This window comes from Oncorhynchus tshawytscha, linkage group LG08 (genome assembly GCF_018296145.1).
Source record: "Oncorhynchus tshawytscha isolate Ot180627B linkage group LG08, Otsh_v2.0, whole genome shotgun sequence".
Lineage (NCBI taxonomy): Eukaryota > Metazoa > Chordata > Actinopteri > Salmoniformes > Salmonidae > Oncorhynchus > Oncorhynchus tshawytscha.
In genome coordinates this window covers 14,210,165-14,235,121 of record NC_056436.1, presented here as the reverse complement: position 1 = coordinate 14,235,121, position 24,957 = coordinate 14,210,165, and the positions used below count along the sequence as shown (strand labels likewise).

At 45.4% G+C, this 24,957-nt stretch overlaps 1 protein-coding gene across 1 annotated transcript in view; it reads right to left on the bottom strand.

Annotated features, from left to right (window-relative positions):
• Positions 1 to 29: 29 nt before the first annotated feature.
• LOC112256873 (spectrin beta chain, non-erythrocytic 1-like) overlaps positions 30 to 24,957 on the bottom strand; it is a 73,666-nt gene continuing 48,738 nt past the window's right edge. The window contains exons 21-36 of the mRNA XM_042326249.1: positions 17,163 to 17,369; positions 14,370 to 14,572; positions 13,281 to 13,371; positions 12,382 to 12,528; positions 11,475 to 11,738; positions 11,152 to 11,385; positions 10,664 to 10,876; positions 10,184 to 10,351; positions 9,705 to 9,835; positions 9,059 to 9,263; positions 8,461 to 8,684; positions 8,065 to 8,215; positions 4,960 to 5,204; positions 1,203 to 1,341; positions 851 to 935; positions 30 to 406 (exon numbers count right to left, since the gene is read on the bottom strand). Of these exons, the coding sequence (XP_042182183.1) occupies positions 30 to 406; positions 851 to 935; positions 1,203 to 1,341; positions 4,960 to 5,204; positions 8,065 to 8,215; positions 8,461 to 8,684; positions 9,059 to 9,263; positions 9,705 to 9,835; positions 10,184 to 10,351; positions 10,664 to 10,876; positions 11,152 to 11,385; positions 11,475 to 11,738; positions 12,382 to 12,528; positions 13,281 to 13,371; positions 14,370 to 14,572; positions 17,163 to 17,369 (3,084 nt within the window). The remainder of the gene's footprint in view (positions 407 to 850; positions 936 to 1,202; positions 1,342 to 4,959; positions 5,205 to 8,064; positions 8,216 to 8,460; positions 8,685 to 9,058; positions 9,264 to 9,704; positions 9,836 to 10,183; positions 10,352 to 10,663; positions 10,877 to 11,151; positions 11,386 to 11,474; positions 11,739 to 12,381; positions 12,529 to 13,280; positions 13,372 to 14,369; positions 14,573 to 17,162; positions 17,370 to 24,957) is intronic.

Sequence of the window (24,957 nt, the reverse complement as noted above, 5' to 3'; positions counted from 1 at the left end):
GGGAGAGCAAGAGAGAGAGAGTGTGAGAACTAACTTTCGCCCACAAACAGGTAATGGATAGACACACACCCATACTGTATACTGTACTTGTTTATATGGAAAATGGTGACATCAGAAAAAACTGTCAAATGAGGATGAAGCTTTACACAGATCACATACACACAAACAAACACACACAAATACACACCCAATCCTTTTCTACCACATACCGTAGTAAGTCTCTCCAGGGCTGAGAAGCGTTCCTCCCAGGTGGCAGTGGACTTCTCAAAGGCTTCGTGTCTCTTCAGTAGTTTCTCCACCTCGTTTATAGTCTGTCCCAGGTCTTTACTGGCCACATACGGCTCCTGAGCCACTAGCCACGCCTCCGCCACTGAGGCATCCCGCGCAAACTGGCACACCTCCAACACTTGGGCACAAACAAGACAAATGTGTAAGTATGCTATTTGGGCCCAGGTCTGGTGTTTCTGTGTTCACGCTGATCTATAGACTACAGTATGAGGACGGAAGGAAAAAGGGAATGTACAGCAGTTGTTGTTGTCATTGTGGTTGTTGTGGTTGTTGTTGTCATTGTGGTGGTTGTTGTTGTTGTCATTGTGGTGGTTGTTGTTGTCGTCATTGTGGTGGTTGTTGTTGTTGTTGTCATTGTGGTGGTTGTTGTTGTTGTTGTCATTGTGGTGGTTGTTGTTGTTTTCACTGTGGTTGTGGTTGTTGTCATTGTGGTTGTGGTTGTTGTCATTGTGGTTGTTGTCATTGTGGTTGTCATTGTGGTTGTCATTGTGGTTGTCATTGTTGTTGTGGTTGTTGTTATTGTGGTTGTTGTTGTTGTCATTGTGGTTGTTGTTGTACTCACAGAGCCTGAGCCAGTCCCATCGGTCGTCCCACTTGGTCATCATCTCCTTCTTCTTCTCCATCAGCTGGATCAGTTTCTCCTTGATCTGAGGGAGAACACGGATGACAGCATCATGGATGGTCAATTGAGTTCAGTGTTTAAATGAGGTAGTCACAAGATGTAGAAAAAGCCACATACTGTATCTGAAAAAATTTCAAGTGGCCCCAGGGTCTTTCCCAATTCCTTTCCTTGATTCCTTGCATACTCTCTCCTCGCCTCCTTCTCAAAACACATTGGAGGAGAAGGTCTGAGGGAAGTCAAAGGCGAGGAGATAGGATGCAAAGAATTGATATAGAGTCCTGGTGTTCCTCACCTCAGCAGAGTATTTGTGTTTGCATGCCAGCAGAGCCTTGCCGTGCGCCACACAGTCAGAGAACTGTGGTCCACGCTGGTCGATCTCAGACCTGATCCCCTGGTGGTACTTCATAAGAAGCTCTACTGATGACACATCCCTGAGGAGAGAAAGTTAGATGATAACAGGTTGTTTCTACCTATATCTCTCCATTCTCTATCACTCCATCTCTCCAGCCACTATCTCTCTAGCCTTTCTCTCCAGCAGGCTCTTTCTCTCCAGCCTCTCTCTCCATCCTCTAACTCGCTCTAGCCTCTCTCTCTCTTGCCTCTATCTCTCCTTCCTTTATCTCTCTCCATCCTATTTCTCTTCATCCTCTAACTCTCTCTTGCATCTATCGCTCTCTTGCCTCTCTCTCACCCTCTATCTCTCTCTACTCTATCCTCTATCTATCTCCCCATCCTCTATCGTCTATCACTCCATCGTTCTCTCTCTCTCTCCATCTCTTCATCCTCTAACTCTCTCACCCCCTATCTCTCAATCATCTCTCTCCATCCTCTCTCTCTCTACTCTATCTCTTCGTCCTCTATCTCTCTACCCACTATCTCTCCAGCCTTTATCTCTCCAGCCTTTATCTCTCCAGCCTTTATCTCTCCAGCCTTTATCTCTCCAGCCTTTATCTCTCCAGCCTTTATCTCTCCAGCCTTTATCTCTCCAGCCTTTATCTCTCCAGCCTTTATCTCTCCAGCCTTTATCTCTCCAGCCTTTATCTCTCCAGCCTTTATCTTTCCAGCCTTTATCTCTCCAGCCTTTATCTCTCACCCTCTTACTCTCCATCATATATATCTTTATCCTCTAACTCTCTCTCTTCATCCTCTCTCTATATCCTCTCTTCATCCGCTATCTCCTCATACTCTATCCATACTCTCTCTATCCATCCTCTCTCTCTCCATCCTCTCTCTCTCCATTCTCTCTCTCTCCATTCTCTCTCTCATCCTCTCTCTCCATTCTCATCTCTCCATCTCTCTCCATCCTCTCTCTCTCCATCCTCTCTCTCTCCATCCTCTCTCTCTCCATCCTCTCTCTCTCCATTCTCTCTCTCTCCATTCTCTCTCTCTCCATTCTCTCTCTCTCCATCCTCTCTCTCTCCATTCTCTCTCTCTCCATCCTCTCTCCATCTCTCTATCCATCCTCTCTCTCTCCATTCTCTCTCTCTCCATCCTCTCTCCATCTCTCTCTCTCCATCTCTCTCTCCATCCTCTCTCTCATCCTCTCTCTCCATCCATTCTCTCTCTCTCCATTCTCTCTCTCTCCATTCTCTCTCTCTCCATTCTCTCTCTCCATCCATCCTCTCTCTCTCCATCCTCTCTCTATCCATTCTCTCTCTCTCCATTCTCTCTCTCTCCATTCTCTCTCTCTCCATCCTCTCTCTCTCCATCCTCTCTCTCTCCATTCTCTCTCTCTCCATTCTCTCTCTCTCCATCCTCTATCTCACTGTACTCTCTTTCTCTATCTCTTCATGCTCTATTCAATTCAAGTCAATTCAATTCAAGGGGCTTTATTGGCATGGGAAACATGTGTTAACATTGCCAAAGCAAGTAAGGTAGATAATGTACAAAAGTGAAATAAACAATAAAAATGAACAATAAACATTACACATACAGAAGTTTTAAAACAATAAAGACATTACAAATGTCACATTATGTATATATACAGTGTTGTAACGATGTACAAATGGTTAAGGGTACACAAGGGAAAATAAATAAGCATAAAATGGGTTGTATTTACAATGGTGTTTGTTCTTCACTGGTTGCCCTTTTCTTGTGGCAACAGGTCACAAATCTTGCCACTGTGATGGCACACTGTGGTATTTCACCCAGTAGATATGGGAGTTTATCAAAATTGGGTTTGTTTTCGAATTCTTTGTGGATCTGGGTAATCTGAGGGAAATATGTGTCTCTAATATGGTCATACATTGGACAGGAGGTTAGGAAGTGCTGCTCAGTTTCCACCTCATTTTGTGGACAGTGAGCACATAGCCTGTCTTCTCTTGAGAGCCATGTCTGCCTGCGGCGGCCTTTCTCAATAGCAAGGCTATGCTCACTGAGTCTGTATATAGTCAAAGCTTTCCTTAAGTGTGGGTCAGTCACAGTGGTCAGGTATTCTGCCACTGTGTACTCTCTGTTTAGGGCCAAATAGCATTCTAGTTTGCTCAGTTTTTTTGTTAATTCTTTCCAATGTGTCAAGTAATTATCTTTTTGTTTTCTCATGATTTGATTGGGTCTAATTGTGTTGCTGTCCTGGGGCTCTGTGGGGTCTGTTTGTGTTTGTGAACAGAGGCCCAGGACCAGCTTGCTTAGGGGACTCTTCTCCAGGTTCATCTCTCTGTAGGTGATGGCTTTGTCATGGAAGGTTTGGGAATCGCTTCCTTTTAGGTGGTTGTAGAATTTAACGTCTCTTTTCTGGATTTTGATAATTAGTGGGTATCGGCCTAATTCTGCTCTGCATGCATTATTTGGTGTTTACGTTGTACACTGAGGATATTTTTGCAAGAATCTGCATGCAGAGTCTCAATTTGGTGTTTGTCCCATTTTGTGAATTCTTGGTTGGTGAGCGGACCCCCCTCTACCTCTCTCTTCTCTCTTTCTCCACCCTCTATCGTTCTATCCTCTATCGCTCTATCCTCTATCTCCCTCTGCTCTCTTTCTCCACCCTCTCTCTCTCTACCCTCTATCGCTCTATCCTCTATCGCTCTATCCTCTATCGCTCTCTCTCTCCACCCTCTATCTCTCTGCTCTCCTTCTCCACCCTCTATCGCTCTATCCTCTATCTCTCTCTGCTCTCTTTCTCCACCCTCTATCGTTCTATCCTCTATCTCCCTCTGCTCTCTTTCTCCACCCTCTCTCTCCACCCTCTATCGCTCTATCCTCTATCGCTCTCTCTCTCCACCCTCTATCTCTCTGCTCTCCTTCTCCACCCTCTCTCTCCACCCTCTATCGCTCTATCCTCTATCTCCCTCTGCTCTCTTTCTCCACCCTCTATCCTCTATCGCTCTATCCTCTATCGCTCTCTCTCTCCACCCTCTCTCTCTCCATCCTCTATCTCTCTGCTCTCTTTCTCCACCCTCTCTCTCCACCCTCTATCGCTCTATCCTCTATCGCTCTCTCTCTCCACCTCTATCGCTCTCCATCCTCTATCGCTCTATCCTCTATCTCTCTCTCGCTCTCTGCTCTCTCTCCATCCTCTTTCTCCACCCTCTCTCTCTCTCTATCCTCTATCGCTGTATCCTCTATCGTTCTATCCTCTATCGCTCTCTCTCTCCAGCCTCTATCTCTCCATCCTCTTTCTCTCTCTGCTCTCTTTCTCCACCCTCTATCTCTCTCTATCCTCTATCGCTCTATCCTCTATCTCTCTCTGCTCTCTTTCTCCACCCTCTATCGCTCTATCCCTCTATCTCTCCATCCTGTCACCCAAACAGCAGCTCTACTGATGGCATGTCCCTGGGGAGAGGTAGAAAGGTTATCATCTAACTTTATCGCTCTCTCTCTCCATCCCCTCACCCCTCCATATTGCCTGTCCACTCTCCTCCGTTTCCTATTGTGTAGTCATGAAGATGCTTTTCTATGCATATATTCAGTACGAGCGGGAATTAAACCCACAACTGTGGTGTTACCAACACCTGGCTCCAACGGAGACATGGGACCCCTTGCCTCCCCCCGCAGTCTTGGTTGCACTAGCTAGCTAGAATTTATGTCAACAGTCAGTCACAAGAGTTTACCGTGGTTTCTCCTGTGTCTCTATTTGCTGTATGGTGCTCTCCATCCAGGCCATCAGGTCTCGGACCATGGTGAAGAAGCGGAACTTGTCAGCTGTCTCCTCCAGGCGTTTCCTGCGGCCGTCACAGGCATCCAGTAGAGCCTTCCAGGCCTCCACCACCTCCTTCTCCTGGGCCTGGATCTCTGTAGCCTGGTCCCCAGCATACTGGGCGTGCAGACGGGCCGCTGTCTCCTGGAACTGCTGCACCTGGGGGGGGAGAAGGAGGGAGGTGGAGGTGCTTTTTCTATATCTATAAAACATGATACTGTTATACTATGGTGGTGACAGAGAGAAACCTGAATGTAGAAGACTTTCATGCCCTCTAAGTTAGATGCTGTTCTTTTCTTTATGGCCCTTTGAGCCGGATTTGAACAACTCCAATCACAACTGGGGTTCAGGGATATTGCAATGTGTTGCTACAGGGAGCCCTGCATGCCATAAACAAACAAACACTTTCTTTAGCTCCACAGATAAATTATTAGACTGTATTAGTGATTTAAATACTTGGACGGTTCACAACTTCCTCCAGCTAAATCAAGACAAGACTGAGGTACTTATTGTTGGACACAAAGCACAGAGAGAATCTGTCCACCCATTTTAATTCACGGGCTAAAAAAAACCTAGGTGTTATTTTAGATTCTGAACTCAATTTTGAATGACACATTATGAATGTGACCAAAATAGCTTTTTACCACCTGAGGCCCATTGCCAAGGTGAGGCCATTTCTCTCTTAAACTCATACAGAGAGACTCATCCATGATTTTATGACAAGCAGGCTTGACTCCTGTAATGCTCTCCTGTCTGGTCTACCCAGGAGAGCCACTGGTCAACTGCAAAACATACAGAATGCTGCAGCACGGGTACTGCCCAAGACCAGATGGAGAGCACACATTACAGGTTTTAAGCTCTCTGCACTGAGTGCCTGTGAGTTTTATAATTCATTTTAAGATTCTTCTATTGGTTGTTAAATCAATCCACGTTGGTGCACCCCAATACATGTCAGACATGCTTTAAGTCATGTACCCAAGTAGGTCCCTCAGGTCCTCTGGCCTTTTAACTATCCCAAAGTCTAGGACCAAGAGGCATGGAGAGGCAGCCTTTAGTTACTATACCTCTGGAATAGTCTGAGAACCTGAGGGGGCTGAAACTGTTGACATATTTAGAAGAGATGTTAAAACACATTTTTAGCTTTGCTTTACCTCGGGGTGCTATTCAGTCTTCATTGTTGCTGTTTTTTTATCCTCATGTTTGTTGTGTAGTAAATATTTCAGCTTTTATTTTCATTGTTCAAAAAAACAATCCTGTGCAGCACATTGTGTCGCATTCCATGTCTGAAATGTGCTGTATAAATAAATCTTGATATGATTACTCACCTTGATAGAACTTGAACTGTACAGTCGTGGCCAAACGTTTTGAGAATGACACAAATATTCATTTTCACAAGGTTTGCTGCCTCAGTGCCTTTAGATATTTTTTGTCAGATGTTACTATGGAATACTGAAGTATAATTACAAGCATTTCATAAGTGTCAAAGGCTTTTATTGACAATTACATGAAGTTGATGCAAAGAGTCAATATTTGCAGTGTTGACCCTTCTTTTTCAAGACCTCTGCAATCTGCCCTGGCATGCAGTCAATTAACTTCTGGGCCACATCCTGACTGATGGCAGCCCATTCTTGCATAATCAATGAGTGGAGTTTGTCAGAATTAATGGGTTTTTGTTTGTCCACCCGCCTCTTGAGGATTGACCACAAGTTCTCAATGGGATTAAGGTCTGGGGAGTTTCCTGGCCATGGTCCCAAAATATCAATTTATGTTCCCCGAGCAACTTAGTTATCACTTTTGCCTTATGGCAAGGTGCTTCATCATGCTGGAAAAGGCATTGTTCATCACAAAACTGTTCCTGAATGGTTGGGAGAAGTTGTTCTCGAGGATGTGTTGGTACCATTCTTTATTCATGGCTGTGTTCTTAGGCACAATTGTGAGGGAGCCCACTCCCTTGGCTGAGAAACAACCCCACACATGAATGGTCTCATGATGATTTACTGTTGGCATGACACATGACTGATGGTAGCTCTCACCTTGTCTTCTCCGGACAAGTTTTTTTCCGGATGCCCCAAACAATCGGAAAGGGGATTCATCAGAGAAAATTACTTTACCCCAGTCCTCAGCAGTCCAATCCCTGTACCTTTTGCAGAATATCAGTCTGTCCCTCGTGTTTTTCCTGGAGGGAAGTGGCTTCTTTGCTGCCCTTCTTGACACCAGGCCATCCTCCAAAAGTCTCCAACTCAGTGTGCGTGCAGATGCACTCACACCTGCCTGCTGCCATTCCTGAGCAAGCTCTGTACTGGTGGTGCGCAGCTGAATCAACTTTAGGAGACGGTCCTGGCGCTTGCTGGACTTTCTTGGGTGCCCTGAAGCCTTATTCACAACAATTGAACCGCTCTCCTTAAAGTTCTTGATCCGATAAATGGTTGATTTAGGTGCGAACTTACTGGCAGCAATATCCTTGCCTGTGCAGCCCTTTTTGTGCAAAGCAATGATGACGGCACGTGTTTCCTTGCAGGTAACCATGGTTGACAGAGGAAGAACTACAATTCCAAGCACCACCCTCTTTTTGAAGCTTCCAGTCTGTTATTAGAACTCAATCAGCATGACAGAGTGATCTCCAGGGTTGTCCTTGTCAACACTCACACTTGTGTTAACGAGAGAATCACTGACGTGATGTCAGCTGGTCCTTTTGTGGCAAGGCTGGAATGCAGTGGAAATATTTGGGGGGAGATTCAGTTCATTTGCATGGCAAAGAAGAACTTTGCAATTAATTGCAATTCATCTGATCACTCTTCGTAACATTCTTGAGTATATGCAAATTGTCATCATACAAACTGAGGCAGCAGACTTTGTGAAAATGTATATTTGTGTCATTCTCAAAACTTTTGGCCACGACTGTACATGGCTGTACACTAGCGCCATCTCTAGTCAGCATAATATATCTTAGTCTTAATGCTGCCTCTCCTGTAGACCTCTCAACTCCAGGCCAAACAGGCAGTATGGGGTTAAGGTGTACCTGTTTTCCCAGGGCGCTGATGTCCCTCTCGAAGGCGGCATGCATGCGGTGGAAGGCATCTGCCTTGCTGAAGTCTTCTCCCAGGTCAGCAGGAATCTCATTATGTTTCTCCTGGATTTGAGACACCAGCTCCTTCCCATCATCGAAGTACCTGAGAACGACCAGGACATTCTGTTACAGCTGACCCATCAGACCACACTGTGGTGTACACATATAATCTACTTTCAGAAGTCAGAAGTCAGATCTCAAACATCTATGAAATGTCTAAATGTTTTTTTTTGTGTTGGTCTTGTTTTGGAGCCTAGGCATACAAAGCCAAAACAGTTAGTGGCATTGATGAACCATTTGCCGTCATTTGTGTGCAGACTGACTTGAGCAGGTTGTGTGCAGACTGACTTGAGCAGGTCATGGGAGGCCTGTAGGAGCTGAACTCGGGTGTCTATGAGTTCCAGCAGGTCAGCCCAGCTCTCGTTGACGCTGTCCCTCCAATCAGCCATGGCAGCAGCCTCCGTGTGGCCCGCCTTGATCAGCTCATCTATCGTCTGGTTCACATAGTCCACCCGCTCCTGTCCCACCATCCCTGTCTCCCGGGAAAAGTCACGGAACTTGTCCCTCAGGATCTGGACGTTTTTGATTTGGAGAAGGAAACGGAAAATAAAATCATCTTAAAAATGTGAAGATAATAAAGCAATTATAAGAGCGTGGATATACGTCATAAGAATACAGAATATTACAGAGAGAACTAATACAAGGTGGGACTTCATGCTTGGACCATTCTCTATCCCTTCAGCTACCTAGAACTTGACATTTATTTGTTAGTTTTCCCCCAGCTTCAGTACCCCTGGGAAGCTCATTGAAGCCCTCCAGAGGTCCTAGCCCTCCCTCCCATCGTCTCCCGCCCTCCTCACTGTAACATGGTCCAGGTCCTGTCTCATCTCCTGTGAGGCGGCCACCACATCCCTCCCTCCCTCCCATCCTCTCCCTCCCTCCTCACTGTAACATGGTCCAGGTCCTGTCCCATCTCCTGTGAGGAGGCCACCACGTCCCTCTCAGCGATCCAGTGCTCCAGATCCTCCACCTCTCGGCTCAGCAGGAAGTGATGATAGACATGGTCCAGCTTCCTCCTGCGGTCTTCTGCCAAGTCCTTCAGACCAGCGTACTGTTTATCCACCTGGCCCTGACGACGGATGATAGATTCACTATGGGGAGAGAGAGACAGAGAATGAGAGACAGAGAATGAGAGACAGAGAGGGAGAGGGAGGAGAGAAGAGAAGAGAAAGATAGATACTTGAATTGAGAGAGATAAATGAATTGAATTGAGAGAGAGAGATAATTGAATTGAATTGAATTGAGAGAGATCAGGATAGAGAGAGGAGAAAGAGAGAGTGACTGACAAGATGAGACACTGTTTCATAGCCGTCTGATCTTTGATTGGTTAGAGACACAATCATAACCACACCCTCCCTCTCTCAAATACACTGTTACATAGTGAGGAACAAGAGACCAATTCGAAAAATGGATGAATACATTTATGCAACATAGTCTTGAATACTCTGAGGCCTACAGAGAAGGTAGTGACAAGCTACATTGTAATACGCAAGGTAAGATGACTGACAGATTGGTGTCTGGGTTCCACTCACCCATTAGGGTGGTCTTCATTCAGCATCTTCTGAGCACGATCAGACAGCTTCTGGATGGAGTCTGAGTAGACATCTACAGCCTGCTTCACTATCAGGTGACGCTTCGACATCAACATGGCACTCTGCTCATCCTGGCGAATGGGGAGAACAAATGAACACTTTAAAGTCACAACCTGTCATTTGTTTTTCAGCATCCCCACCACTTGGTTTGCTATAAAGGGAAATAAAAACCACTCTCAAATTAATCAATAGAGCTACCTGATAGTTCTAAACATTTTTTGTGAATAGTACCGTGGCCCTGTCATCAGCAATCATGTAGAGTTCCTGCTGTCCTATCCAGGCCTCTGCCTCCTCTCCTCCTCCCTCCTCTCACCTCCTCTCTCCTCTCTTTCCCTCGTCCCCTCTCCACCCCTTTCCTCTCCTCTTCTCCCCCCCTTTCCTCTCCCCTTCCACTCTTTCCTCTCCCCTTCCATCCTGACCTTGGCCTTGTCATCAGCAATCATGTAGAGTTCCTGCTCTCCTATCCAGGCTTCTGCCTCGTCAGCATCGTTGTAGTACTGCTGGGCCCGGTTAGATCCATTCAGCCGGTCTCTCCTCTTAGCCATCTCCTCCTGTAGCCTGGCCCACACCTCCTTCAGCTCCTTCACCTGGAATCAAAGCGATACACAGGTTTTCTATAGCCCTTTATACAAATGCTTTACAATATAGAACACAAAGAAAACACAGTCTCAAAAACAAACCGATAATCAGGGTTGAAGGAAATAGGAAAGGGAGTGTGTGTGTGTGTGTGTGTCAGTGGAGGCTGCTAATGGGAGGACGGTTCATAATAATGGCCTGAATGGAATGTTATCAACCACATGGAAACCACATGTTTGATGCCATTCCATTGACTCCATTCCAGTCACTATTATGAGCGGTCCTCCCCTCAGCAGCCTCCACTGGTGTGTGTGTGTGCACACCTGCTCTCCAATACGCTCTGCCTCCGGCCCGCCCTCCTCTGTAGCGGCTGATGCCATCCTCCGGCCACGCTCCAACACCTCCTCCACCCGCGGCTGGTGGCCCTTCATCTCCCTCTGTAACGTCTGGTTCTTCTTCAACAGCAATTGGACCGTCTGGAGGTTGCTGCCATGTTCATCTGACATCGCAAGGGGCAACCTCTCCTCTACCCAGAGCTACGATAGACCGGCAGAGAGAGAGAGAGAGAGAGAGAGAGAGAGAGAGAGAGAGAGAGAGAGAGAGAGAGAGAGAGAGACAGAGAGAGAGAGAAAGAGAGAGAGAGAGAAAGAGTGAGAGAGAGAGAAAGAGAGAGAGAGAGAGAGAGAGAGAGAGCAGTGAAGAATAACACAGTGTTCATGTCAGCAATTCTCTAAGAAAGCATTCTGACAGGTGTCAGATAGTAAAAACAATACTATAATGGGGTTGACAATAAGTTGAAAGGCATCCTCACAATCTCATCAGCCAGGTCCCGGTAGAACTGATGCACAGCCTTGGCTGCCTCCAACTTGCCCCTGCGCTGGGCCAGGGGGGTGAGGAGCTGCTGGAAGTCCCTCTGGATGGCCTGCTGCTCAGCCTCCAGCTCCGGCTGGTCCTCCCTGCTCCCGGCCGGGCCACCATGCTTCTGGACAGCCTCCTGGAGATCCTCCAGCTCCCTGGCTCGGTCACGCACGTGGTTCTCTGTTTGCTGGAGGTGGGAGGGGGTTAGAGAGGCTAGCCAGACATAGGACACAACTTTTGACAGACACACCCCTTCACACAGACACACACACACACCTGGTGCTTCTTGAGCAGGATGTTGGCGTTGGTGAGGTCCTTGACCTCGTCGTCTCCCTGTAGTTCCTTCTGCAGCTCAGCCAGCCACTTCTTCATGTCAGCCTGACTCTGGTCAAACAGCTCGGAGCGGTTAGCATCAAACAGCAGACGGGCCTTGTCCTCGGCAGTGGACTCCAGCTTGTCCCACAGCTCATGCAGCCTGGCCAGACGCACCGTCACGATTGGCTCGAAATCAGGTTTGGAGTCCATCAGCTCCTGACCCTCCTGTGTGGATGTTGATGACAACAAGGGGAGATTAGAAAGGCCACATTCAGGAGAAACATTCTTACTTTTTATAGAATCCATCAGCTCCTGTGGATGACAAGCAGGGTACATGTATGATAAGGATTGTGATGGGATACACTATATGATTACCGTGATAGACTAATATCCAGGACATGCTACAGAAACAGGATATCCTGCCCTGTGGGCCATTCTGGCTCTGAGTTTTTCCTAGCCACCGTTCTTCTACATCTGCATTGCTTGCTGTTTGGGGTTTCAGGCTGGGTTTCTGTACACTTTGTGACATCAGCTGATGTAAAAAGAGCTTTATAAATACATTTGATTGATTGATTGATTCTTACTTTTTGCATTATTATTTTAATCGTGTAAACAGAAACAGAAGCCAGTTTGTCTAGATGCCTTTATGAAGAGCAAGGATGATGATAGAAGGTGACATTCAGGGGACAACATTCTGACTTATTATAGCATGTGGCATATAGCATGGATAAACAGTAACTGATACTATAGTGGAGAGAGTAGAGAACAGGCTCTGACTAGCTCAGTGTAGATATGTCACCTTACACACACACACACACACACACACACACACACACACACACACACACACACACACACACACACACACCTGGTCTATCTTGTTGAGCCAGTCTTTGTTGGAGGCCAGCTCAGCCATGAAGGCCTGATGCTTCTTCCACTTGGTGTGAAGGTTCCTGTCTCCGTCGTACGACACGTCCTGAGCAGTCAACATCTTCTCGTTTATCCACAGAGTCAGCTGGAGAGATAGAGAGAAGGATGGATGACGGGTGGAGGAGGAAGTGGGGGAGGAAGGGGGAAGATGGAGAGAGGGAGTGGAGAGGTGGAGGATGGAGAGAGGGAGAGAGGAGGAGAGAGGATAGGTGGAGAGAGAGAGGTGGAGAGAGGAGAGATGGAGAGAGGATAGGTGGAGAGAGGATAGGTGGAGAGAGAGAGGATAGGTGGAGAGAGAGAGAGGATTGAGAGAGGAGAGGTAGAGGATGGAGAGGTGGAGAGAGGAGAGGATGGAAAGAGGGAGAGGTGGAGAGGGGGAGAGAGGAGAGGATAGAGAGGAGAGGTGGAGAGAGGGAGAGGTGGAGAGAGGAGAGGTAGAGGATGGAGAGAGGAGAGGTGGAGAATGGAGAGGTGGAGAGAGGAGAGGTAGAGGATGGAGAGAGGAGAGGTGGAGAGAGGAGAGGTAGAGGATGGAGAGAGGAGAGGTGGAGAGAGGAGAGGTAGAGGATGGAGAGAGGAGAGGTAGAGGATGGAGAGAGGGAGAGGTGGAGAGAGGGAGAGGATGGAGAGAGGGAGAGGTGGAGAGAGGAGAGGATGGAGAGAGGAGAGGTGGAGGATGGAGAGAGGAGAGGTAGAGGTGGAGAGAGGAGACGTGGAGGATGGAGAGAGGGAGAGAGGGAGAGCAATACAGAGTCAGCACAGACAAGAACACTAGTAAGAAGTAGACAGGAACACATCTATCTATCGTGTCCCCAGAAAATATATAAAATAACTTACATCCTGAGTGTTTTGCAGGAAGTGTTGAAGATCACGGTTATCCTTGAGGATCCCTGTCACCTCGTTGGCTTTGCCTCGGTTCTTGTTGTACCTGCAGATCAAACACACAGAGACATAACAGAATAACACATTACACTCACAACGGAAAGCATTATAAAACCATTTTGTAACAGAAAACGAAAATGAGCATATCTCATTCCAGGTTGTCCCTTTCTGTTTCAGTCCATTTCCTTTCATTTGGTACCTAATGAATACGACCAAGGTCGCCAAAACAGAGACCGATGGTGGGGTGTTTACCTTCAGAAGTAAAAAACATGCAATCCCCTACTGAGCCTTTCCAATTACAGCCCCTGCTCTTTGAAGCAACCCAGTGAAGAGCACTCTCTCTGGGATCAATACCCATCATAGCATGCGTCTGGTGCCCCCCTCCTGTCTCCCTTAGAGTGAAATCGGAGCAGATGGTGATGGCGTACGTTAATGGGAGAAAGAGCATCCACTTGCTCTCTCCCCCTCCACTGGAACAATGTAGTGATGTATTTCTGACCTAGCCGACTCAAAATGGCAGGATAATAGCTTGCTGAACTACTCTATAGTATGATTGCATCCCAAATGGCACCCTATTCCCTTTATAGTCCACTTACAGTATGTAGTAAGTACTGCACTATGTAGGGAATAGGGTGCCATTTGGGAGACAACCTATGTGTTTCATACTCCTCAGAGTGGCAGGATAATAGTTAGCTGAACTACTCTATGTGCTTAACACTCACTACTGAGGGAACAGACCAAGCTGCTCCTGGAGAACAAGTAAAGGTCAATAGGTCAGGTAGTGTAGTGTAGAGATTTTCTCCGTGGAAGTACAGACAGATCGAGGGTGACCCATTGTAAACCCATGACTGACGCTCGAATCAAAAGAATAAAAGAGGGGGCCATTTATATTAATTTATGGATAATATACTAAGATGTTTTATTTGATTTATTTTCAACTGTCCTGTCTTTTCGAAGAAAACTGATGTCTTTTGGAGGTTGATTTTGCTTCCCATTTTCATTATTAAAGTAATTAAGCAAATATTATACCAGAAAAAGACTGACCTGTCATGGATGGAGTCCATCTTGTCTTGGACCCTGGGGGAGTAGAGGTTCCCACTGTCCACCAATCTCTGTCCCCCCTCAAGCGTGCTGGCAAGCTTCTCCATGTTGGCGTCCATGGTGCAGACAAAGTCCTCGTGCTTCTTTAGGGCCTGCTCGGCTCCATCCAGGGTGTCGTGCTTGTCTGTGTGGGCCAAAGTGTACTCCTGCCACAGAGTGACAAACAATTAATTAATTAATCATTCAATCAATCAAATATCTGCTCCGTCCAGGGTATCAGGCTTGTCAGTGTGTATTGCAGTAGCCATACAGTCACAAACAAATCAGTGTTTTAGTCACAGTTTATTTTCTGCTGTACAGCTATCCCTTTTCATTGGTTTTTTAACTCCATTTACATTCCATGTTTCAAATTTTCACTTCATTTGCCATGTGCAGGGTTGGGTAGGTTACTTCTAAATGTAATCCATTACAGTTACTAGTTACCTGTCCAAAATTCTAATCAGCAATGTAACTTTTGGATTACCCAACCTGAGGAATGTAATCGGATTACTTTCTCTTTAAGAGTGATGCAGCGGTCTAAGGCACTGCATCTCAGTGCTAGAGGCATCACTACAGACACCCTGGTTTGATTCCAGGCTGTATCACAACCGGCCGTGATTGGGAGTCCCATAGGGTGGCGCACAATTGGCCCAGCATTGTCCAGGTTTATGATGGGGTAGGCCTTCATTGTAAATAAGAATTTGTTCTTTAACTGAATTGCCTAGTTAAATAAAAAAACATTTAAAAAAAGAAAATCATTCATTTATAAGAACAAAAATGTATGTATCAACTACAGATTGCTCATGTAAGTCTATCAAAAGTGTACGAGTTTGAGCATGTGTCCGTTAGGCTTATGGATTTTGGGGGGAATCAGCACAAATTACATTGAGCAATAAACAATAAACTAGTTGTTGATAGTATGGAGCACAATTTTACAGAGGAGTGTAGAAGAGAGGAACTCCCTCAAACTTTGAATCCATAGGCTGGGACAATGATTGATAGGCAGCTTAAACTTTAATTAAACAATTATTGGGTTAAAATACACATATACATTTGTGAACAGCCATCCATAAAAGCCACAATCCATGAGGAGCAAATAGTTAAATGAGAGAGCAGCAGCGTGATTCACATCAATGTGCTATGTAGATATAAAAATAAGTGCTAAATGTATAGCCCATAGGGTACACCACTGCTGTCGTCCTTACCACCAAACGTTTATTCAAGTTGAATCTTTGGATGCTGACAGCAGTTGCCAGAGGTGTGGACTCGAGTCACATGACTTGGAAAAATATGATGACTTGCAACTCGACTTTAACACCAATGACTCGTGACTTGACTTGGACTTGAGCCTTATGACTCGACCTGACTTGATACCCTCCTCAAGTCCAAATAATAAAAATGATGGTATTATAAAAAGTGTGCAGCGCATCAACTCTTCATTTAACGGATTACAGTTTGAATCGGACAGCAGCCAATCAATCTGTGCCAGCTGAGAAAAAGTTGTGCATAGCAGTGCAGAGGAACGTCGGCGGGTGAATTCAGATGGAGCCCTTGGAAAGGGCAACGCTATATCAACAAAAAATTGATTGCAACTTACAAAATATGCAGGAAGAAAATTACAGACGGAGGCGCAACAATTTCCAACTTTGTTCCACATTTGAAGCTGCACAAAGAACAGTAAGTCGTGGCTAATATAGCCGACAGCTATATATTTTATTACTTTACTAGTGTAACGTAACGTTAAATCAATGAGCCTCCACACAGTCAGTCAGTGCGGGAATGTGATCATTGCACCCAAGATTGAGCTACAACTGGCTAAGCAGTTGGTAGCCTAAATCCTGCCTGATGTTACTGTTGTTCCTTAAACCATTGACATAGGTTAGACTACTGTAACCACACAGAGAGTGAGTGAGTGTGTGTGTGTGTGTGGGTGTGTGTATGTTTTAAGGTTGGGCGATTGTGTACAAGCCTACATCACCCGATTGCTCATGGCTACCCATGTATTTCCATGGAAATATAACGTTTATTTGGAAAGTAATAAAAATATAGATAGGTTAGGACTTGAGACTTGAGCGCTAAGACTTGAGACTTACATGAGACTAGTAAAACAATGACTTGGTCCCACCTCTGGCAGTTGCACCATTGGAAGACATAGCTTGGACTGTAGCCTATATAAGTCTATTCCTGCTCTTTTCCCATCAAACACATTTGGTGTGTCTTCATTTTGGTCTCTGACTTGTGGTCAGACTCACTCAGGCGGAACAAACTTAAAACTTGAGCCTTTTTCAATGCTGATTTGAATGTCATTTTTTCCACAAACATCCTTTCTGAATGTAAAAGTAATCCTAGAATTAATCATCTAGTTTTTCAAAAGTATCAGTAATCCGATTACAATATTTTTGCTGGTAACGTAACGGATTGCAGTTTTTTTGTAATCCATTACTCCACAACTCGGGCCATATGTAATGAATACATAGAAAATCTTACTCACTCCAGCATTCACAGTAAAACCCACAATACAAATTAAATACAAATACATTAGGGAAATGCTTATGGAAGGAAAAATGTCAATATTTTTTATCTTCTTACCTGGTTGTTGTAAACCTTTAGTTATCCAGGCAAATCACTGAGCGCAAATGATCTATTACAATAACGACTTGGTATCACAACATTGGTTAATCTTATCTAGTGGTTGAGGATGTTAACCTTGTTAACCTTTATTTAGCTACGTAAGTCAATGAGAACAAGTTATCTTACCTGGTTGTTGAGGATGGTTTCCACCTGCTTGGTGTCCCTCATGAACAGCTGGAAGCCCAGGCCCTGGTCCAGGAAGCCCTTCCTGCTGTCCCACATCTTGTGGAGCTCGTCCCAGCCGCGGTCCAGACCCTTCAGCCTCTTGTCCAGCTCCTGGTACTGAGGGTCGTCCAGCTGGCCCTGAGTTACCGACACGCCCGTGTCCCTCACCTGAAATAAATTGAATTGGATTGAGTAATGCTTGCTGTTCCACATCAAATATGTTTTTGTAATATGTCAATTTTCTGTTGTGAACCACTGTTCTATCTATAACTCTTTTTTGGATAAGGATAAATTGTAAATGTTCTTACAGAAGAAATGTGAAATGCATATTCATAAGCATGGTAGCAACTGAAAGGGAACAGTTTGGAGACGATGAGAAAATGATTAGACCAAAGTTGAGGACAGAACAGTTCACCTGACAAGACTGAATCCAAACATTACACTGTTGATTTAGTGTCGATTTGACATTTACTGGACTTTTCACCGCATTTGTTAATAACAAAATCTGGATAAATTCAGTAACATGATAAGAATATTCCGGGAAAATGTGGGGTAGATAAGACCAAAAAAATGACAAGGGTTTGAGTGAGAGGTCTAACTGGTGTCTCCAACTGGCCAAGCACCTCTCCAAAATGTGCACAGTTCCTAGGACATTCTTAATGCACTTTTATGACAAAAAAAAAGTTAAATTATAAGCTTAGTCTTTGATCTCTCCTAGCTGTGCCATTGAGGAACTAGAACAAGTACACTTGTAGTTGTTTTGTTTGGAACACAGCCCTGCATCCCCGCCATCACACAATTACTGTTGTAGTTTATCCAAAAACTGCCCATTATAAATCACAATCTGTGTCAGGTGGGCATCATTCAAAAGTTTGTTCTATTGTCAACATGACTAGCTAAGTTATAAAGTATGATCTCACAGTGATAGGCTTTCACAGGGCAATTCAGAGAACAGATTTATAACTTTGGTGCACATAGAAAGGAGTCAAGCATTCAGGTGCACCGCTGCAAATGTTCTTCACAATGGACGAACATAGACTCATTCTGTTCAGAACAACCCAGGGCAGGGCCAGTGGTGGGAACAGTACCCAACTGTCATACTTGAGTAAGAGTAAAGATACCTTAATAGAAAATGACGCACGTAAAAGTGAAAGTCACCCAGTAAAATCTACTTGAGTAAAAGTCTAAAAGTATTTGGTTTTAAATATACTTAAGTGTCAAAAGTAAAAGTACAAGTAGAAATAATTTCAAGTTCCTTATATTAAGCAAAGCAGACGTCCATTTAAATGTTTATTTTTTTATTTACAGATAGCGAGGGGCACACTCCAACACTCAGACATCATTTACAAACTAAGCACGTGTTTAGAGTGAGTCTGCCAGATCAGAGGCAGTAGGGATGACCAGGGATCTTCTCTTAATAAGTGTGTGAATTGGACCATTTTCCTGTCCAGTATGCATTCAAAATGTAACGAGTACTTTTGGGTATCAGGGAAAATGTATGGAGTAAAAAATACATTATTTTCTTTAGGAATGTAGTGAAGTAATATTAAAAGTTGTCCAAAAAAAGTAAAGTCAAATCAAATCAATCAAATCAAACTCTATATGTTACATGCGCCGAATACAACAAGTGTCGACTTTACAGTGAAATGCTTACCAAGTAGACTAAAATAACATATTTACTAGAAGAGCATATTTACCAAGTAGACTCAAATAAAAAGCAATATTAATAAAGTAGTTGATGATTATACAGATCAGCTCATGAATAAGGGGGAGATGAAGAGTGGAAATAGTTTAAATATCAAGGTAGACCTATCTTAACGGGGACCAACTCTTTTTTTTAAAATCCATATTTACATTCTGTTTGTTGATCACACATTCTCTACCAAAGCTCTTTATTTTTTATTTATTTAACCAGGTTAGTTGACTGAGAACACATTCTCATTTCCAGCAACAAAAATAGTTACACGGGAGAGGAGGAAAGCACCAATTGTAAACAGGGGATGATTAGGTGACCAGATTGGGAATTTAGCCAGGACACCAGGGTTCCCTTGTATATATCGTATTTATCGTTTTTTTTTAAAACATATTTTTCTTTGCACATCTTTTAAAACATTTTGCTAAACCTCAACTTCCAAATACTCTCCTGCAACCCGCCTCACCCAATGTTGCTATTTTTTCTGAAGTATTTATATTTACTTCGGATCCGGATCCCCTCAACTGAAGCTAGCCAGCTAACTACCAGCTATCAGTCAGCAAACCATTGCTAGTGGTCATCAGCTAACCTTTAGCTCGGAAAGCTCTCGCCAGTTCGAACAACGCGACTCTATCCAGAGCATAACGGACCTATTATTATTTTTTTATCCCCGGATTCCCTACCGGATTCCCACCGCAAACGGAACATTTTCAACTGGATCTTCACAACTAGCTAACTAGCTAACTGCAACCCCGGATGATTACTCCTGGCTAGCGTTTCCACCCACTTAGCTTGAAGCTAGCCCGGCCAGAGCTCCTGTGCTACCACCGAAGCATACTCCTGGGCTACAATATCCGGACCCACGACCGGTCTATCGATGTCACCGCATGAAGAGGCATAAATAGACTCACCCCATTGCGACGCCCACCCAAAGGCTAACTTTCTAGCCCTTGCTATCTCCTTGCTTGCTAATTCGGCCTGCTAACTGCTAGCTTGTTTAGCCCCGGTCCGCTAACTGCTACCTTGTTTAGCCCCGGCCTACTAACTGTTAGCTTGTTAGCACAGGCCTGCTAACCGTCTGAATCGCCGCGTCCCAAACACTCACTGGACCCATATTTACTTTCAAATCTCTTTTCGATTTTTAATTTGTTTATACCTTCCGGTAACCTGCCTCACCCAATGTGATACGGAATTTAATTTTTAGAACACACTCAAGAACCTCCAGAAGCTAACCAGCTAACTAGCTACAAGCTATTTAGTCATTGTACTCGCCAGTCCAGCTTCCCTGCCCCATCCACCGCTGCCCCCTGGACACTGATCACTTGGCTACATAGCTGATGCATGCTGGACTGTCCATTAATCACGGTACTCCATTCTGCTTGTTTATGTTTTATCTGTCGGCCCCAGCCGCACTCAGGCTCTGTGTGTAGTTAATCCGACCCTCCCTGCCTAGTCAACGCCATTTTACCTGCTGTTGTTGTGCTAGTTGATTAGCGGTTGTTGTCTCGCCTACTGTTTTAGCTACTGTTTTAGCTAGCTCTCCCAATTCAACACCTGTGATTACTGTATGCCTCGCTGTATGTCTCTCTCAAATGTCAATATGCCTTGTATACTGTTGTTCAGGTTAGTTATAATTGTTTTAGTTTCCAATGGAGCCCCTAGTTCCACTCTTCATACCCCTGATACCTCCTTTGTCCCACCTCCCACACATGCGGTGACCTCACCCATTACAACCAGCATGTCCAGAGATACAACCTCTCTCATCATCACCCAGTGCCTGGGCTTACCTCCGCTGCACCCGCACCCCACCATACCCCTGTCTGCGCATTATGCCCTGAATATATTCTACCATGCCCAGAAATCTGCTCCTTTTATTCTCTGTCCCCAACGCTCTAGGCGACCAGTTTTGATAGCCTTTAGCCGCACCCTCATTCTACTCCTCCTCTGTTCCGCGGGTGATGTGGAGGTAAACCCAGGCCGTGCATGTCCCCAGGCACCCTCATTTGTTGACTTCTGTGATCGAAAAAGCCTTGGTTTCATGCATGTCAACATCAGAAGCCTCCTCCCTAAGTTTATTTTACTCACTGCTTTAGCACACTCTGCTAACCCTGATGTCCTTGCCATGTCTGAATCCTGGCTCAGGAAGGCCACCAAAAATTCTGAGATTTCCATACCCAACTATAACATTTTCCGTCAAGATAGAACTGCCAAAGGGGGAGGAGTTAGCCTGCAAAGTAATGTCATACTTTCCAGGTCCATACCCAAACAGTTCGAACTACTAATTTAGAAAATTACTCTCTCCAGAAATAAGTCTCTCACTGTTGCCGCCTGCTACCGACCCCCCTCAGCTCCCAGCTGTGCCCTGGACACAATTTGTGAATTGATCGCCCCCCATCTAGCTTCAGAGTTTGTTCTGTTAGGTGACCTAAACTGGGATATGCTTAACACCCCGGCAGTCTTACAATCTAAGCTAGATGCCCTCAATCTCACACAAATCATCAAGGAACCCACCAGGTACAACCCTAAATCTGTAAACAAGGGCACCTTCATAGACGTCATCCTGACCAACTGGCCCTCCAAATACACCTCTGCTGTCTTCAACCAGGATCTCAGCGATCACTGCCTCATTGCCTGTATCCGCTACGGCGCAGCAGTCAAACGACCACCCCTCATCACTGTCAAACGCTCCCTAAAACACTTCTGTGAGCAGGCCTTTCTAATCGACCTGGCCCAGGTATCCTGGAAGGACATTGACCTCATCCCGTCAGTTGAGGATGCCTGGTCATTCTTTAAAAGTAACTTCCTCACCATTTTAGATAAGCATGCTCCGTTCAAAAAATGCAGAACTAAGAACAGATATAGCCCTTGGTTCACTTCCAGACCTGACTGCCCTCGACCAGCACAAAAATATCCTGTGGCGGACTGCAATAGCATCGAATAGTCCCCGCGATATGCAACTGTTCAGGGAAGTCAGGAACCAATACACGCAGTCAGTCAGGAAAGGCCAGCTTCTTCAGGCAGAAGTTTGCATCCTGTAGCTCCAACTCCAAGAACTGTGAAGTCCATGGAGAACAAGAGCACCTCCTCCCAGCTGCCCACTGCACTGAGGCTAGGTAACACGGTCACCACCGATAAATCCATGATTATCGAAAACTTCAACAAGCATTTCTCAACAGCTGGCCATGCCTTCAGCCTGGCTACTCCAACCTCGGCCAACAGCTCAGCTCCCCCCCCGCAGCTACTCGCCCAAGCCTCTCCAGGTTCTCCTTTACCCAAATCCAGATAGCAGATGTTCTGAAAGAGCTGCAAAACCTGGACCCGTACAAATCAGCTGGGCTTGACAATCTGGACCCTCTATTTCTGAGACTATCCTCCGCCATTGTCGCAACCCCTTTACCAGCCTGTTCAACCTCTCTTTCATATCTTCTGAGATCCCCAAGGATTGGAAAGCTGCCACAGTCATCCCCCTCTTCAAAGGGGGAGACACCCTGGACCCAAACTGTTACAGACCTATATCCATCCTGCCCTGCCTATCTAAGGTCTTCGAAAGCCAAGTCAACAAACAGGTCACTGACCATCTCGAATCCCACCGTACCTTCTCCGCTGTGCAATCTGGTTTCCGAGCCGGTCACGGGTGCATCTCAGCCACGCTCAAGGTACTAAACGATATCATAACCGCCATCGATAAAAGACAGTACTGTGCAGCCTTCTTCATCGACCTTGCCAAGGCTTTCGACTCTGTCAATCACCATATTCTCATCGGCAGACTCAGTAGCCTCGGTTTTTCGGATGACTGCCTTGCCTGGTTCACCAATTACTTTGCAGACAGAGTTCAGTGTGTCAAATCGGAGGGCATGCTGTCCGGTCCTCTGGCAGTCTCTATGGGGGTGCCACAGGGTTCAATCCTCGGGCCGACTCTTTTCTCTGTATATATCAATGATGTTGCTCTTGCTGCGGGCGATTCCCTGATCCACCTCTACGCAGATGACACCATTCTATATACTTCCGGCCCGTCCTTGGACACTGTGCTATCTAACCTCTAAACGAGCTTCAATGCCATACAACACTCCTTCCGTGGCCTCCAACTGCTCTTAAACGCTAGTAAAACCAAATGCATGCTTTTCAACCGTTCGCTGCCTGCACCCGCACGCCTGACCAGCATCACCACCCTGGATGGTTCCGACCTTGAATATGTGGACATCTATAAGTACCTAGGTGTCTGGCTAGACTGTAAACTCTCCTTCCAGACTCATATCAAACATCTCCAATCGAAAATCAAATCAAGAGTCGGCTTTCTTTTCCGCAAAACAAAGCCTCCTTCACTCACGCCGCCAAACTTACCCTAGTAAAACTGACTATCCTACCGATCCTCGACTTCGGCGATGTCATCTACAAAATTGTTTCCAACACTCTACTCAGTAAACTGGATGCAGTTTATCACAGTGCCATCTGTTTTGTCACTAAAGCACCTTATACAACCCACCACTGCGACTTGTATGCTCTAGTCGGCTGGCCCTCGCTACATATTCGTCGCCAGACCCACTGGCTCCAGGTCATCTACAAGTCCATGCTAGGTAAAGCTCCGCCTTATCTCAGTTCACTGGTCACGATGGCAACACCAATCCGTAGCACGCGCTCCAGCAGGTGTATCTCACTGATCATCCCTAAAGCCAACACCTCATTTGGCCGCCTTTCGTTCCAGTTCTCTGCTGCCTGTGACTGGAACGAATTGCAAAAATCGCTGAAGTTGGAGACTTTTATCTCCCTCACCAACTTCAAACATCTGCTGTCTGAGCAGCTAACCGATCGCTGCAGCTGTACATAGTCTATCGGTAAATAGCCCACCCATTTTTACCTACCTCATCCCCATACTGTTTTTATTTATTTATTTACTTTTCTGCTCTTTTGCACACCAATATCTCTACCTGTACATGACCATCTGATCATTTATCACTCCAGTGTTAATCTGCAAAATTGTAATTATTCGCCTACCTCCTCATGCCTTTTGCACACAATGTATATTGACTCCCCTTTTTTTTCTACTGTGTTATTGACTTGTTAATTGTTTACTCCATGTGTAACTCTGTGTTGTCTGTTCACACTGCTATGCTTTATCTTGGCCAGGTCGCAGTTGCAAATGAGAACTTGTTCTCAACTAGCCTACCTGGTTAAATAAAGATGAAATAAAAAAAATAAAAAAATAAAAAACACCCCTACTCTTACAATAATGGGGACTTTAGTGACCACAGAGAGTAAAGACACCTGTTTAACATCCCATCTGAAAAACAGCATCCTACACAAGGAAATGTCCCCAATCACTGCCCTGGAGACCAGGAAAGGGTGCCTCCTACTGGCCCTTTCACACCCCTTCCTGTAGCATCTGGTCCAGTGACTGACCAAGACCAACCCTGCTTAGCTTCAGAGGTAAGCCAGCACTGGGATGCAGGGTGGTATGCTGCTGGACATGTTCTCATGTGGGCAGCAAGTACAAGACAGCATAGAGAAGCGGGATACATGTTATAGTGGCGTTTTAACATGCATATGTGAGAGATGTGCTTTGAAAATGCAACCTATGGATTACAAAATAAAGTAAGGATTTTCATGTGAGGCAGGAGTCATGATATAGGGATTCAGTGGGAATGAGACTGGATAGGAAAATAGCCTAGGCTCTATAGGACAGGAGAAGATTTTTGCCTCTGAATTGTTAACAGACTTCACATCTGTGGCAGAGATGCCTAGGCCCTATGTAGTGAATTGTACATAGGTCTATCAAATTTGTGACTGTCTGAAGATGCACAATGACAGCTAAAAGAGGCACATGGGTTGCATGTGCAGTCCGGAACTGTCAAGTATGCATATGATTTGAATTTATGGTGACTTTGGGTCAAGTAAATACGCTAGGCTAAAGGCTTCCATGCGACAAAGTCCTCGTGCTACTTCAGGGTCTGCTCGGCTCCATCCAGGGTGTCTGCTCGGCTCCATCCAGGGTGTCTGCTCTCCATCCAGGCTCCATCCAGGGTGTCTGCTCGGATCCATCCAGGGTGTCTGCTCGGATCCATCCAG